The sequence below is a fragment of the Maniola hyperantus genome, chromosome 20, assembly GCF_902806685.2.
Source record: "Maniola hyperantus chromosome 20, iAphHyp1.2, whole genome shotgun sequence".
Lineage (NCBI taxonomy): Eukaryota > Metazoa > Arthropoda > Insecta > Lepidoptera > Nymphalidae > Maniola > Maniola hyperantus.
Genome location: NC_048555.1, coordinates 12,114,728 through 12,129,161, shown reverse-complemented (window position 1 = coordinate 12,129,161; position 14,434 = coordinate 12,114,728). Strand labels below are relative to the sequence as shown.

The 14,434-nt window shown below is 41.0% G+C and overlaps 2 protein-coding genes across 2 annotated transcripts in view; both read right to left on the bottom strand.

The window, feature by feature from the left end:
* LOC117991632 (zwei Ig domain protein zig-8-like) overlaps positions 1–14,434 on the bottom strand; it is a 199,404-nt gene that overhangs the window by 46,969 nt on the left and 138,001 nt on the right. The gene's annotated exons all lie outside the window — the stretch shown is intronic.
* Positions 9,261–10,681, bottom strand: LOC138403732 (uncharacterized). Its single transcript, XM_069505390.1, has one exon. It carries the CDS (start codon positions 10,249–10,251, stop codon positions 9,388–9,390), a length of 864 nt encoding a protein of 287 aa, XP_069361491.1. The 5' UTR covers positions 10,252–10,681; the 3' UTR covers positions 9,261–9,387.

The window sequence follows — 14,434 nt, the reverse complement described above, 5'->3', positions numbered from 1 at the left end:
CTGGTTCTTCTCGGCAGGAAAGGCATTCCGAACCAGTGGTAGATGCATCCGACTATTCGTAAGCACTTGTAAAAGTTTATACGAATAAAAAAAGATTTTCATTTCATTTCATTTTATACTTCTATACTATTATATAAAGAGGTAATGTCGTTAAGTTTGTTTGTAGGGGGTATCTTTGGAACTACTGAACCGATTTTAAAAATTCTTTCACCAGTAGAAAGCTACCTTATTCCTGAGTGACATAGGCTCTATGATGATCTCTATGAGATCTATCGAAATCTTTAAAAACCTAAATCTACGCGTTCGAAGCCGCGGGGATCAGCTAGTGACAAATAAAATGTTTCCTTTAGCGTCATTATTGTAACTTGGATGTTAGGTAAAGTAAGGCATCATCATCATGATGCATCCATCGCCGGCTCACTACTGAGCACCAGAAGTGTTAAGGCCATAGACAGAAATACATCATCTGTGAAAATGTCAACTGTCTTACTATCACAGTTCATGAGATACAGCCTGGTGACAGACTGACAGACAGATGGACAGCGGAATTTTAGTAAGTCCCGTTTTACCCTTTCGGTACGGAACCCTAAAAATTACAATAAAAGCAACCTCGACCCCAGTTTGTGCTGATGATGAAAAACAAAGAAAAAGGCTTAATTAGTGTTACGCGCTCAGGAAATTTAGGGTAATGGGGCTGTTTTTGGCTGCAATGCAGTTGCATTTTTGGTAACAACATCAAACACCATTAGGCTGAGTCCTTACTTACACACATGCTCGACGAGCAAGCTTGATAAAGCATAGGTAGCACAATCAAGAACTGAGACCTCTTGTCTTTATTCAATTTATTTTTATTACGATACAAGTTAGCCCTTGACTGCGATATCACCTGGTGGTAAGTGAAGATGCAGTCAGATGGAAACGGACTAACTTGAAAGCATTGAAAGCGACTATACAAATTTCAAGTCCTATTTTACCCCCCTAGGGATAGAATTTTTAAAATCCTTTCTTAACGGATGTCTACGACATAATAGCTATTTACACGACACGTTCAGTAGGTAGTTTTAGCTGTGCGTTGATAGATCAGTCAGTCAGTCAGTCAACTTTTCCTTTTATATATTTAAGATGAAATTGCAGGCAAAAGCTAGTTTTAGATAAAGATGGATTGTCGCTAACTCTGGTGACTTTCTGAACTCAAAAACTTTATATACCCGTGGCGAATGCCTCGTTCTATGCCATCGATATAAATGACAAGATATGCCCAAGCGAACAAAATTTTTCACGGTTTTGGAACCAAATAAATCAGCGCCACCTCTTAATGAACGACCCGTTTGAAATCCAGACGTCACTGAGGTTGCATTGGTGCCAAAGCACCAATATATAAGTCAACGTTCTATGCACATTTTAAATTGTGAAATATTGTTGGCATTATAATTACTATCTGTCCCTAAACAACGCTAAATTGTTGGCATTCCCACCAGACTCCTCGAGTGCTAACACAAATAAACCGAACGCGAAGGATTCTTACGTGAGCGATTTTCGAGATTGATTCAATACGATTTTCTTCTAAAGTCTCACTCGATTCTAGTGTTTCAAGTACACTCGTATGATTTATTTTTTCTTCCTTTAAACTCAAAGACAGATAAAAGCAAAGCAATTCAACGAAGCGATTTACTTTCGCGTTTGTAATTCGAACCGCTAGGATATGGAACGCGCATCCAGCATCAGTTCTCCTCCCCACTTTTAATATAGGTCTTCTTCTTCTTTACAATAACATTGTAAAAGCAAAAGTCAGAAAAGCAGGTTAAATTTAACTAATTTTATAAGTTATTAAAATGTTCCCTTATATAAAGCTTGCACGTGGATATAGATCACAACGCGTAGAGGCTAATCGAGAGATTTAATCTTTATTATAACCTAACTGCAATATTAACTTGATTAGGGCACAATTGCTATTGTAACCACTTAATCAAAATATCGACCCAAACACAAAAGTATTTAATAGTCGTTGAGTCTCGAGTCGGAACGAGACTGACTTAAAAACCTTCAAACACTGGTATTTATACAAATCAATTCAAGATGGCTTTCCCGCCACAGATCGCGTGACATCGGATGAGTCAAATATTGTCTAATTCATTAAACTAACTTCAATAAGCTAACAATTGTAAATTGAAAACTTAAAAAAAGCAACCGCCGAGTTTCTTGCTGGTTCTTCACGGTAGAAACGGCATTCCGAACCAGTGGTAAATTAAACTATCTGACGATTCAAAAGCACTTGTAAAAGTTTATTTGAATAAAAATATATGCTATTCTAATCTATTAAAAGTATGCTCCTGAAAAAAGCATACTACACAATTGAAGATTATCTAAATGATAAAAGAGCGTGGATTTGACCTGCAGCTCGTTCCAGCAACGCACAGGACTGCAAATACTTTTTTATACATGGCATAATATTGTATATTAAATATTTGAAAAGAGCAACCGCCGAGTTTCTTGCTGGTTCTTCTCGGTAGGAACGGCATTCCGAACCAGTGGTAAATTAAACTATCTGACGATTCAAAAGCACTTGTAAAAGTTTCATCATCATCATCATGATCAACCCATCGCCGGCTCACTACAGAGCACGGGTCTCCTCTCAGAGTGAGAAAGGCTTTGGCCATAGTCTACCACGCTGGCCATGTGCGGATTGGTAGACTTCACACACCTTTGAGAACATTATGGAGAATTCTCAGGCATGCAGGTTTCCTCACGATGTTTTCCTTCACCGTTAAAACAAGTGATATTTAATTACTTAAAACGCACATAACTCCGAAAAGTTAGAGGTGCGTGCCCGGGATCGACCTCCGACCTGCGATTAGAAGGCGGACGTCCTAACCACTAGGCTATCACAGCTTTTTTCAGCTTGTAAAGAATAAAAAAAAATGCTATGCTATTCTATTCTTTGCCGTAGCACTTTTGGCACCTTGCGGTGGAGGGCACCAGAGGGCAAGAGAGGTCACCCATGCGATGGACCGACCAAATTTAGTCTGCTATGGGCGGAACTTTGCACGAGTGTACCAGGCTATCAGCCAGCAGGGAGAAGTGGCGAATGCTCGTGAGGTAAAAGACATTGTTTCGTGATGACTACGACCGCTCTGCACGACAAGAAGCTCGATGGAGTCACTCTCACGTCCGAAGACATGTCCGAAGAATTTTAATATGCAACTGTACTAACGCCGAGAGTTGTTTTTTAATGTCGAGTTCTTGGAATATAGAGACGTTGCCGTTGGTACGAAATTCGGTCAAGTTAGATGACCAAACTGAAATTGATTCCAATTAATAGCCTTCCACTGCGAGGTCAGTAAAGCCCAGTAACATTATGCGAGGTCTCGGCAAGGACTCGGTCCATTAGGGCCTGATTTATTGCTTTGAACTAAAAGGGTATAGCAAGGAGCGATCCGTGGTCCCTCATATTACGTAGCATATAGTACATTAAACTGTATGGAAATTTCTCGACGTAATATTATTTGCCTATGATCGTGCAAAGTACGTTATGTCGGTTGTGGTTGTACGTAATCTGATTTGGTCGTAGCATAGAAATTAGAAGAAAAGTAGAAGCGTGCGTACAGATTTGCTCGATTTTTAGGATTCCGTACCTTAAAAAGAAAAAGGAATCCTTATAGGATCACTTCGTTGTATATAAACCTATAGGGTACTTCTAGTTGACCTAGAAACATGAAATTTGGTAGGTAAAAGGTAGGTTTTATAGCAGACATATGGGGAAAAACCTGAAAACCGTGAATTTGTAGTTTCATCACACAAAAAAAATTAAATTGTGGTCATGAACTAATAATTAGTATTTTAAATTTTCGAAGTAAGATTACTATATCAAGTAAGGTATCATATAAAAGGGCTTCACCTGTGCATTCTAAAACAGATTTTCATTTTTTTATGGATCATAGTTTTTGAATTATCGTGCAAAATGTCGAAAAAATACGACTGTAGTAGTGTGGTAGGTACGAAACCAGTGCGCGAGTCTGGCTCGCACTTGGCTGTTTTTTTTTTTGAGAAGGCGAGCTCCGATCATTGACGAATCGCCAATTTTAAGCAGCAATTAAAGAAAATCGATATGATTTCTATTACTCAATAAAAAATTTGTGGGTTGTACCTTAGCACTTTGATAAGGTATTTGTCAGTCGTTATCATTATCTAAGTAATGATAAACGCTAAAATAAAATTTGGCAGGAAGATTTTTGAAGAGAAAATATAACTTTTATAATATTATCTTTTCGGTAGGAACGGTATTCCGAACCAGTGGTAAATTATTTTGACGATTCAAAAGCACTTGTAAAAGTTTGTTCGAATAAAAATATATTCTATTCTAATCTATCGTTTGTGTATTTAGGGCACAAGGTTTCCCTCTGTTTGGAATTCTTATTATTATGAAAGGTAAATTCAAGCCTCTTACTTACTTGGCAATTCTATTCTTGTAACGTTTACCCACTCACTTTTTGTGATTTTTATGACGATTGTTTGAGCTTTTAAAATCACGTATTTCAGAGGGTATCGGGAAAGTTGTGATTATCAAACTACGATGGTCGTATTTTAGTAATCAAAAAAGAAGAAAGATATTTCTTTATTCTTATATTGTTTTACTTTTTTTAAAGATTTTCGTTTATTTTATAAATTGTTATAAAATAAACAAACCACTTATCCCGGTGTTTCCTCAACTTGAACATTAAAGCCAAAATGCGTCAATCAGAAAAAAACCGGCCAAGTGCGAGTCAGACTCGCGCAACGAGAGTTTCGTACTACAGTCATATTTATTCGTCATTTTGCACGATAATTAAAAACTATGATGCATAAAAATAAATAAAATCTGTTGTAGAATGCACAGGTGAAGCCCTTTCATATTATGGTACCCCACTTGATATAGATAGCTATCTTACTTCGAAACCACCACTTTGTCCACCGTTGCGTAGAACTGTCCTTGGCGCCAATTCTCCTGTCTCTAGATTATGTAAAACTCTTAACCACCACAGCTCTGTCATTGACATTAATTCTGACTCTTTGTATAAGTTTCGGGAAAAGATCTTTGCATAGTGGAAGTCTTGAGTAGAAAGTATTATCTGTAATCTTATTGATGTTTGTTTTTTTATTTTGTCACATATGTTTGTAAATGTTGTATTAACTTATAATTGGCGACTGCACTAAGTAAGTAATATTTTCAGAATTAAGTTTTTTTAAATGTATTAGTGTAAGTAGCCGTTAGTTAATTTAATAAATAAAATAAAAATAAAATTATTTCATGACCACAATTTAATTTTTTTCGTGTGATGTAACCACAAATACACGTGTTCAGATTTTCCCCTAATGTCTGCTATAAGACCTACCTACCTGCCAAATTTCATGATTCTAAGTTTCATGATTCATTTAAATTTCAAATTCATACCGCTCAAGTTATTAAAACAGTATCTCATCATCGGTCGCTAAGTTTTTCTTTATTCAATCGTTTTATAATTCCCCTAAGTCTTTTATAATGATCCCTCAGCATTTTGCAAGGAAAAGTAAACAATTCAACGCTTACAAAATATGCTAGAGCTTTTAAAATGCTGCTAAGAAATCATTAATTCAACGCCTCAGCCAGTACAATAGCGATGACTCAGCATAAAGAAGGCATGTTTACAATGTGAGTCTAACAAAATATGTTCGACCTTTTGTAGCGAGGCTTGTTTAGCAGAATATGCGGGGTTTATCTCGTACCCACTTATGGTCTCGAAGCCTCCCAATAAGGCTGGGTGATTTGCATAAAGCGATTTACTTGAGGACCTTTAGTTAGGGTGGGATGCTGACATTATTATGGGACTTTATGCGGAAGATTGGCGCTACAAAATAAACTTGTAGTTCTTTGCTTTCTCAATGATTGGAAATAACACAAACTACGAAATTAACACAATAACGTTTATTAACTAAGTAACTAGTTAATTACATAGTTTATAACTGTAAATGGGCAGCAAGACGCAAAAAGTTACTATTAATGTCGTTACATAAGTTGTATTAATAACACGCTCGTTAAATGATCGTGAAAGTCTCAAAGACCGAGTAGATGCTCTTAAAATAACGTCGATGCACCAGCGCGCTGGTCGCGACTGGCTCGCACCTCGCGTAACAGTCGGTGCCGGCGCGGGCGCATAACGGGATCTGTCCGCCCTCGCGTCCCGCACCGCGCCCCGTACTGCATTCGCATTGTACACGACGCGCGGCATCCGGCGTAATTGTCGGACGTTATCTATTCGTGTGTCAACCACATCACTCCTCCCCAGAGACCGTGCTACGGGCGAAAGTAATCAGGAAATGTGACCTGTCGTCCCGAGCGTGTGGTTTTAATATTCGCGGGAGGGGTAGGTGTTGAGTTCGTTTGAGGTGGTTCCGGTGTATTATTTGTATCTGATAGTATGTAGGCTGGTTTCAGTCGGTCTACTGATACTGTGACAGATTTGTCTTTAACCCGAATTTTAAAGACCTTGGCACCTCTCTCGATCACTTTATGAGGACCAGTGTATGCCGGTTGTAGTGCACCTCTTAAGGAGTCATCTCGCAGGAAAACATGCGAGCAAGATGAAAGATCTTTATATATAAAAACTTTGTCCTTCGCGTGATTGCTAGTTGGTACTGGGCGTAGGTTGTTGGCAAATGCTCTGATACGAGCTGAGAAGTCCGTTATATCAGTCGTATGATTGTCAAGCTTATGACCGAAAAATTCACCTGGGAGCCGCAACGGTTCCCCGTAAAGTAGTTCGGCTGAGGAAGAGTGAAGGTCTTCTTTAAAAGAGCTTCGTATGCCAAGAAGTATGAATGGCAACGACTCTGACCAACTACTATCAGCATGACACGTGATTGCCGCTTTCAGTTGTCGATGAAATCTCTCGACTATACCATTACACTGAGGGTGGTAAGCGGTAGTTTTACGGTGTATAAAGCCGAGGGTCTTTGAAAGCTGCGTAAATAGTGTGCATTCGAATTGTCTCCCGCGGTCTGTGACCACGACAATTGGACAACCGAATCTTGCAACCCACTCGGACAAGAACGCTTTGGTCACAGACTCCGCCGTGATATCGGTAAGAGGGACAACTTCAACCCATCGCGTAAAGCGATCGATGGCTGTCAGGCAGTACCGATACTCGGCAGATGGAGGTAGTGGTCCGATGAGGTCCAGATGGATATGTTTGAAACGCGCTGGAGGTAAATCGAAATTTCCTAAAGGTGACGAAACGTGTCGGTTTACCTTCGCGCGTTGGCAAGCCAAACATGCCTTAGACCAATCGCGACAGTCTTTCCTCATCTGTGGCCATACGTAGCGTTGTGCTACTAATTTAGCACTAGCGTTAGCGCCGGGGTGGCTCAATGAATGCAGGCTATCAAAGATTTGTTTGCGTAGGGTTTGGGGTATGAAAGGCCTAGGAGTCGCTGTGCTGACATCGCAGTACAATTCAATGTGGCTCCCAGGTATTGTCAACCTCTCTATGCGCAGTGCAGACTGGTCGCCGAGATACTCAGCGAGCTCAGGGTCCGAGCTTTGGGCATCAGCTATCACCGCAAGATCTACGGGGCTCTGCAGTTCTTCGACGCGGGAAAGTGTGTCGGCGACGACATTATCTTTCCCTGCAATGTGTTGTATGTCCGTCGAGAATTGTGCTACGTAGTCTAAATATCTGTATTGACGCGGTGAGCAGTTATTTTTGCGCTCAGTGAACGCGTAACACAGAGGCTTGTGGTCTGTATAGATGGTGAAGCTGGTAGCTTCTAGCCAGTGTCGAAAGTATTTGACATTCTCATAGATGGCGAGGAGCTCTCTGTCGTACGGTGAGTATTTCCGCTGTGACGGGCTTAGCTTGCGAGAGAAAAAGGCTAGCGGTTCCCAGTTGCCATCTTTTAGTTGTTGCAGGACTCCACCGATGGCGAGGTCAGACGCATCAGTAACTACTCCCAATTTACACGCTGTGTCAGGATGTGCCAACATAGCTGCGTTGCAAAGGCTGTCTTTGCAGTCCTTAAAGGCTTTCAACGAGTCCTCCTTTATGTCCACGGGCTGTGAGGCTTTTATGGAGCCAGTCAACAAGGCGTTCAGGGGAGCTTGGATCTGGGCAGCGTGAGATATAAATCTCCTGTAAAAGTTTACCATGCCCAAAAATCTTCTAAGCTGCCTGGCGGTTTTAGGGACTGGAAATTCCTTTATTGCCTGCACTTTGCCTTCCAGAGGTTTGGTGCCATGTTGAGAAATGTGGTAGCCTAGAAACGTTACTTCTGTTGCGCCAAAGACGCACTTGTTGGTATTAATGAGTATGCCATAATCCCTCATTCTGGTGAATAGTTGACGAAGGTGTTGCTCATGCTCTTCCTCATTCTTGGAGAATACCAAGAAGTCATCTAAGTAAGGGTAACAGAAATCTAGACCACGAGTCAGCTCGTCAACGAACCTCTGGAAGGTTTGGCCTGCGTTACGCAACCCAAATGACATAAAAGGGAACTCGAAGAGTCCAAAAGGTGTTGAAATGGCTGTTTTAGGGATGTCCGGTTCGTGCACTGGTATCTGGTTGTAAGCTTTAACTAAGTCAATAGTGGAAAAAAATTTACAGCCAGATAGGTTATGTGCGAAATCATGAATGTGCCTGATAGGGTATTTATCAGGTATTGTTCTGGCGTTAAGCATCCGGTAATCTCCACAAGGACGCCAGCCTTTATCCTTTTTGGGGGCTAGGTGTAGTGGTGAAGACCAGGGGCTTTCTGATGGTCGAGCGGTTCCGCTCGCTAGCATTGCCTCGAATTCGGACTTAGCTATTTTTAGTTTGTCCGGGGCAAGGCGGCGTGGAGAGCACGACACTGGGGGGCCTGGTGTGGTGCGAATGTGGTGTGTAGTGTTATGTTTCGGTGTGCGTGGAGCGCCAGCGGGTCGTGTGATGTCTGGAAATTCCGAAAGTAAATTATTATATTTAGAGTCGCCAGTCACTACCTTCACGCTGGAAATTAGTTTATTATGCGCAGCGATCTTAGCAATCGAGGACAAATTAGTTACACTATCAATTAATCGCTTGTTGCGAATGTCCACTATAAGGTTGTAATACGAGAGGAAGTCCACGCCTATAATGGGTTTGGTGACGTCGGCCACAACAAAACGCCACAGGAAATTTCTCCGTAAACCTAAATTTAACGTGAAGTCCACAAAACCGTATGTGCTGATAATGGTCCCATTCGCCGCGCACAATGTGTATTCCGTCTTCGCCCGTTGTTGTTTGAGCGCAGTTTTGGGGAACACGCATATGTCACTTCCGGTATCGACCAGGAACTGGATCCTTGAACTGCGGTCGGTGACAAACAGGCGACCAGGCGTGGAAGGGCAATCATCGGCCGCCATTACAGACTGCCCCTTGCGTTTCCCGCCTTGAAATCACAAGGCCTTGTACACCTCTTTGCGTTGTCGCCGAACTTATGATGGTACCAACATACCGGGAACTTCCTATAGTTCGACTGAGATCGGTGAGATGGCGTCCGACTTTTTTGACGTGACGTCTGTCGACAGCGGGAACGGGATCTATCATGGCCGGCGGTGGCGAGCGCACTTACTTGTTTGGTCAGCTCTGTTATTTGCCGGGCCATAGTGTCGATTGTCGCTTCCAATCTCGAAACTGATGTAGCTGCTACCTGAGGTGAAGCTGGTGCGATGTCATGGACTCTGTCTGCCAAGTCTGCCAGTTCTTGCAATGACAAGTTCGCTTGCGACGCTATTATGGTTTGCAGGTTATGGGGTAGTCTACTCGTCCAGACGTCTGTTATGAAGTCGTCGGGCATGTTTGGTCCTGCTAATTGTTGCAAATGTCTCAAGAATTGGGAAGGTTTGCGGTCCCCTAATTCCTCCGCTTGCAACAATTGCTTAACTTTTTTTTGTCTGGACAGAGAAAGGCGCTTAATCAGTTCAGTTTTTAATTTTTCAAATTTACCTGTACTTGGTGGGTTTTCTATGATATCTTCCACATTGGCTGAATATTGGCCGTCTAGATGTGAGAGGACGTAATAGAACTTTGTGTTGTCATCTGTTATCCTAGCAATGTTGAACTGAGCTTCAATTTGGGCGAACCATATGGAAGGTTTCTCGGCCCAAAACGGTGGTACACGTATGCCGACGCGAAATAATTCTGCTAACGGATCTGTTGTGCGTGCACTTTTGTGTGGACGTTGTTTTATGCTTGCTCTGTCCGTGTCACTGCCGTCGCTGCTCATTTTTGCGAGTGTTCTTGAGGGTCACCACTTGTAGTTCTTTGCTTTCTCAATGATTGGAAATAACACAAACTACGAAATTAACACAATAACGTTTATTAACTAAGTAACTAGTTAATTACATAGTTTATAACTGTAAATGGGCAGCAAGACGCAAAAAGTTACTATTAATGTCGTTACATAAGTTGTATTAATAACACGCTCGTTAAATGATCGTGAAAGTCTCAAAGACCGAGTAGATGCTCTTAAAATAACGTCGATGCACCAGCGCGCTGGTCGCGACTGGCTCGCACCTCGCGTAACAGTCGGTGCCGGCGCGGGCGCATAACGGGATCTGTCCGCCCTCGCGTCCCGCACCGCGCCCCGTACTGCATTCGCATTGTACACGACGCGCGGCATCCGGCGTAATTGTCGGACGTTATCTATTCGTGTGTCAACCACAAACTATTCATACCTATGTAATTTTTAAGACCACAGTAACCGTGACCAAAGTCTTTGAACAGTGCGTGTTGCCAGTGATGACATATGGGTTCGAGACATGGTCGCTAACTATGGGCCTCATAAGAAAGCTCAGAGTCACTCAGCGGGCGATGAAGGGAGCTATACGAAATAAAATAAAATGATTCTTAGGGTTCCGTACCTCAAAAGGAAAAACGGAACCCTTATAGGATCACTTTGTTGTCTGTCTGTCTGTCTGTCTGTCTGTCTGTCAAGAAACCTACAGGGTACTTTCCGTTGACCTAGAATCATGAAATTTGGGTAGATCTTATAGCTGACATTTGGGGAAAAATCTGAAAACCGTGAATTTAGGGTTAAATCACACAAAAAAAAAATTGTAATCATGAAAATATAATAATTAGTATTTTCAACTTTCGAAGTGAGTGACTATATCAATTGGGGTATCATATGAAAGTTCTTCGCCTGTACATTCTAAAACAGATTTTTATTTATTTTTTAATTATCGTGCAAAATGTCGAAAAAATACGACTGTAGTACGGAACCCTCATTGCGCGAGCCTGACTCGCACTTGGCCGGTTTTTTTATTATTTTATTTCATGTAGGACATCCACATTTAAAGACTACCACTGATTCAGCAATCAGATTCTACTGAAAAGAGTCGCCAAGAAACTCGGCAACGGCAGTTGCTCTTTAAAAAAAACAAAATGTAAATCAGTACCCTTATTATAAATGCGAAAGTGTGTTTGATTGTTGGTTTGTCCTTCAATCACGTCACAACGGAGCAACCAATTGACGTGATTTTTTGCATGGGTCTAGTTAAAGACCTGGATAGTGACATAGGCTACTTATTATCCCGGAAAATCAAATAGTTCCCATGGGATTTTTCAAAACCTAAATCCACGCGGATGAAGTCGCGGGTATCAGCTAGTTTTATATAAATTTATTTCTATCAGCCAACAGGTATTCATATAATGTTATTTGATAAAGGTAAATATTAAATTATCTGCCTCTCCAGTTGCCAAATCCCATGGTCCCCATGCAAATACTAGGTGGGTACTCTTAAGTAGGTATTTGCTTCCCTTCCACTCTGCTTTAATGAAATAAATTATTTTCCTCTTTTGTAGGGCTTCTAAATACGATCGAAAATAACTTTTTCCTTGACTGTAATCTCATTTCATCAAATCAGATATGAGGAGTTCCGTAGGAGAACCAGAGTAACCGACATAGCTCAACGGGTTGCGAAGCTGAAGTAATGGGCAGGACACATGACGACCTCCCTGGCGCAGTGGTAAGCGCTGTTGTCTTATTAGTGGGAGGTTCCGCGTTCGATTCCCGGCAAGGGTTTGGTATTGTGTGGTGGGAGGCTTCGGCTATGGCTGGTTACCATCCTACAGGGAAAGCCGTGCCGCCAAACAATTTAGCGTTTCGGTACGATGCCGTGTAGAAACCAAAGGTGTGTAAGTAATTAGAAAACTGCTAAACCCCTTCCAGGTTGGCCCGCTTTCATCTTAGACTGCATCATCACTTACCATCAGGTAAGATTGCAGTCAAGGGCTAACTTGTATCTGAATAAAAAAAAAACCGGCCAACTGCGAGTCAGGCTCGCGCAATGAGGGTTCCGTACTACAGTCGTATTTTTTCGACATTTTGCACAATAATTCAAAAACTATGATGCATAAAAATAAATAAAAATCTGTTTTAGAATGTACAGGTGAAGACCTTTCATAATATGATACCCCACTTGATATAGTCACTCACTTCGAAAGTTGAAAATACTAATTATTAGGTCATGACCACAATTTGATTTTTTTTGTGTGATCTAACCCTAAATTCACGGTTTTCAGATTTTTCCCCAAATGTCAGCTATAAGATCTACCTACCTGCCAAATTTCATGATTCTAGGTCAACGGGAAGTACCCTGTAGGTTTCTTGACAGACAGACGGACAGACAGACAGACAGACAGACAGCCAGACAACAAAGTGATCCTATAAGGGTTTCGTTTTTCCTTTTGAGGTACGGAACCCTAAAAATAAGTGTAAGTGTAAAGTGCATAAGTGAGGCGTGATGACAAAGCTTTCTTTGCTGCCACGCTATTGGTTCATCAATAAACCTTTCTCGCGCCGTTGAAAGTGACCTCCACTGTAGTCCGAAGCTTTATATTTAACAGCTATAAAGTATAACAATTACTTAGTATTTCCGCTCTGAATTCACAAAGCGATATCTAGATAGGCGGTACGAAAGTCCTCAAAGGTTCTAATGAACACATTTACATCAGAAACACGTCAAGCCAAACATCAAAGCGATGTCGGCTGTCGCTTTTGCCCCGTTTACTGTTTATTCGGGCATGAATTGTAATATTGTTTGTATTTGTTTATAGTATTGTAATGTGATAGATGAGCCCAGGCTTTGCTTGGATGGAATCACTCAAAACCATTTAAAAAGAGAAACTACATACAAAATCCCACGTTTCTAGACTCAGCGGTTTTTTGCTGTAGGCAAGCTGCTACAGGCCTGCGGCTGTGGATTTGTAAAGTAGGGTGAATTTCGATTATCAAACTTGAATTTGTTGATCTCTGACGTTGAACCTACATCTATTTAATAGTGCTAAGTAGTGAGGCTTTCCGTGCTGCCACGCTATTGGTTCATCAAAAAATATTTCTCGCGCTGTTGAAAGTGTCCTCCACTGTAGTCCAAAGATTTATTTTTGACATAAAGCTATAAAGAAAAAAAATTTACGTTTCCGCTTTGAAATCACAAATCAATATCTAGATGTAGTCTGTCTGTCTGTCTGTCGGTCCGTCCATCCGTCCGTCCGTCTATCCGTCCGTCCGTATGTTACAGCCACTTTTTCCAAAACTATAAGAGCTATACTATTGAAACTTGATAAGTAGATGTAAGTATACTGTGAAACGCATTAAGATTTTCACACAAAAATAGAAAAAAAAAAACATGTAACAAACAATGTACATTACAATGCAAACTTCCACTGAAAATTGGTTTAAACGAGATCTAGTAAGTAGTTTTTGATTTATCGTGCAAAATGTCGATAAAATACGATTGTAGTACGGATTGTAGTGCGAAGTGCGAAGTCGCACTTGGCTGGTTATTTTTCTTTGGAGATAGGTATAGAACTCCGATTAACCAAAAGCTACAGTTTTAATATATTTGGTATCCAATACCCATACAATAAAACATTCCATTGTCCTTAGATAAAAACGAATTTCGCGATAAATTGTAATGAATGGCAAATAACATGACGGCTATTTGTTTGGAGAAAATAAATTCCCGTTGTCATATACTTATATATTACTTCGTAAGGACAGGGCCATTGAACAAGCAAAATAGCACCAACTCATTGGTGCTAAAATGTTTATTTAGCACCAATGCAACCTCAGTGACGTCTGGATTTCAAACGGGTCGTTCGTTAGTATCTAAGAGGTGGCGCTGATTTATTTGGTTCCAAAACCGTAAACATTTTTGTTCGCTTGGGCATATCTTGTAATTTATATCGATGCCCGTTGCCTATTTTCATTCATTGCTTACTCGACCAGATCCCAATAATCGATGTGGAAGTAAGCGATATATTCTCTATCTGGGTCGCAGTGTTGTTATTTCTTAAGAGGAAAAGCTGGGTACAATAGACAGAGGAATTGCACTGGAATCTTACAGAAAAATTTCCTTTTTTAACCAAAAAGTTTTGGTGCAATTCCCTAATCTCCCTTAACG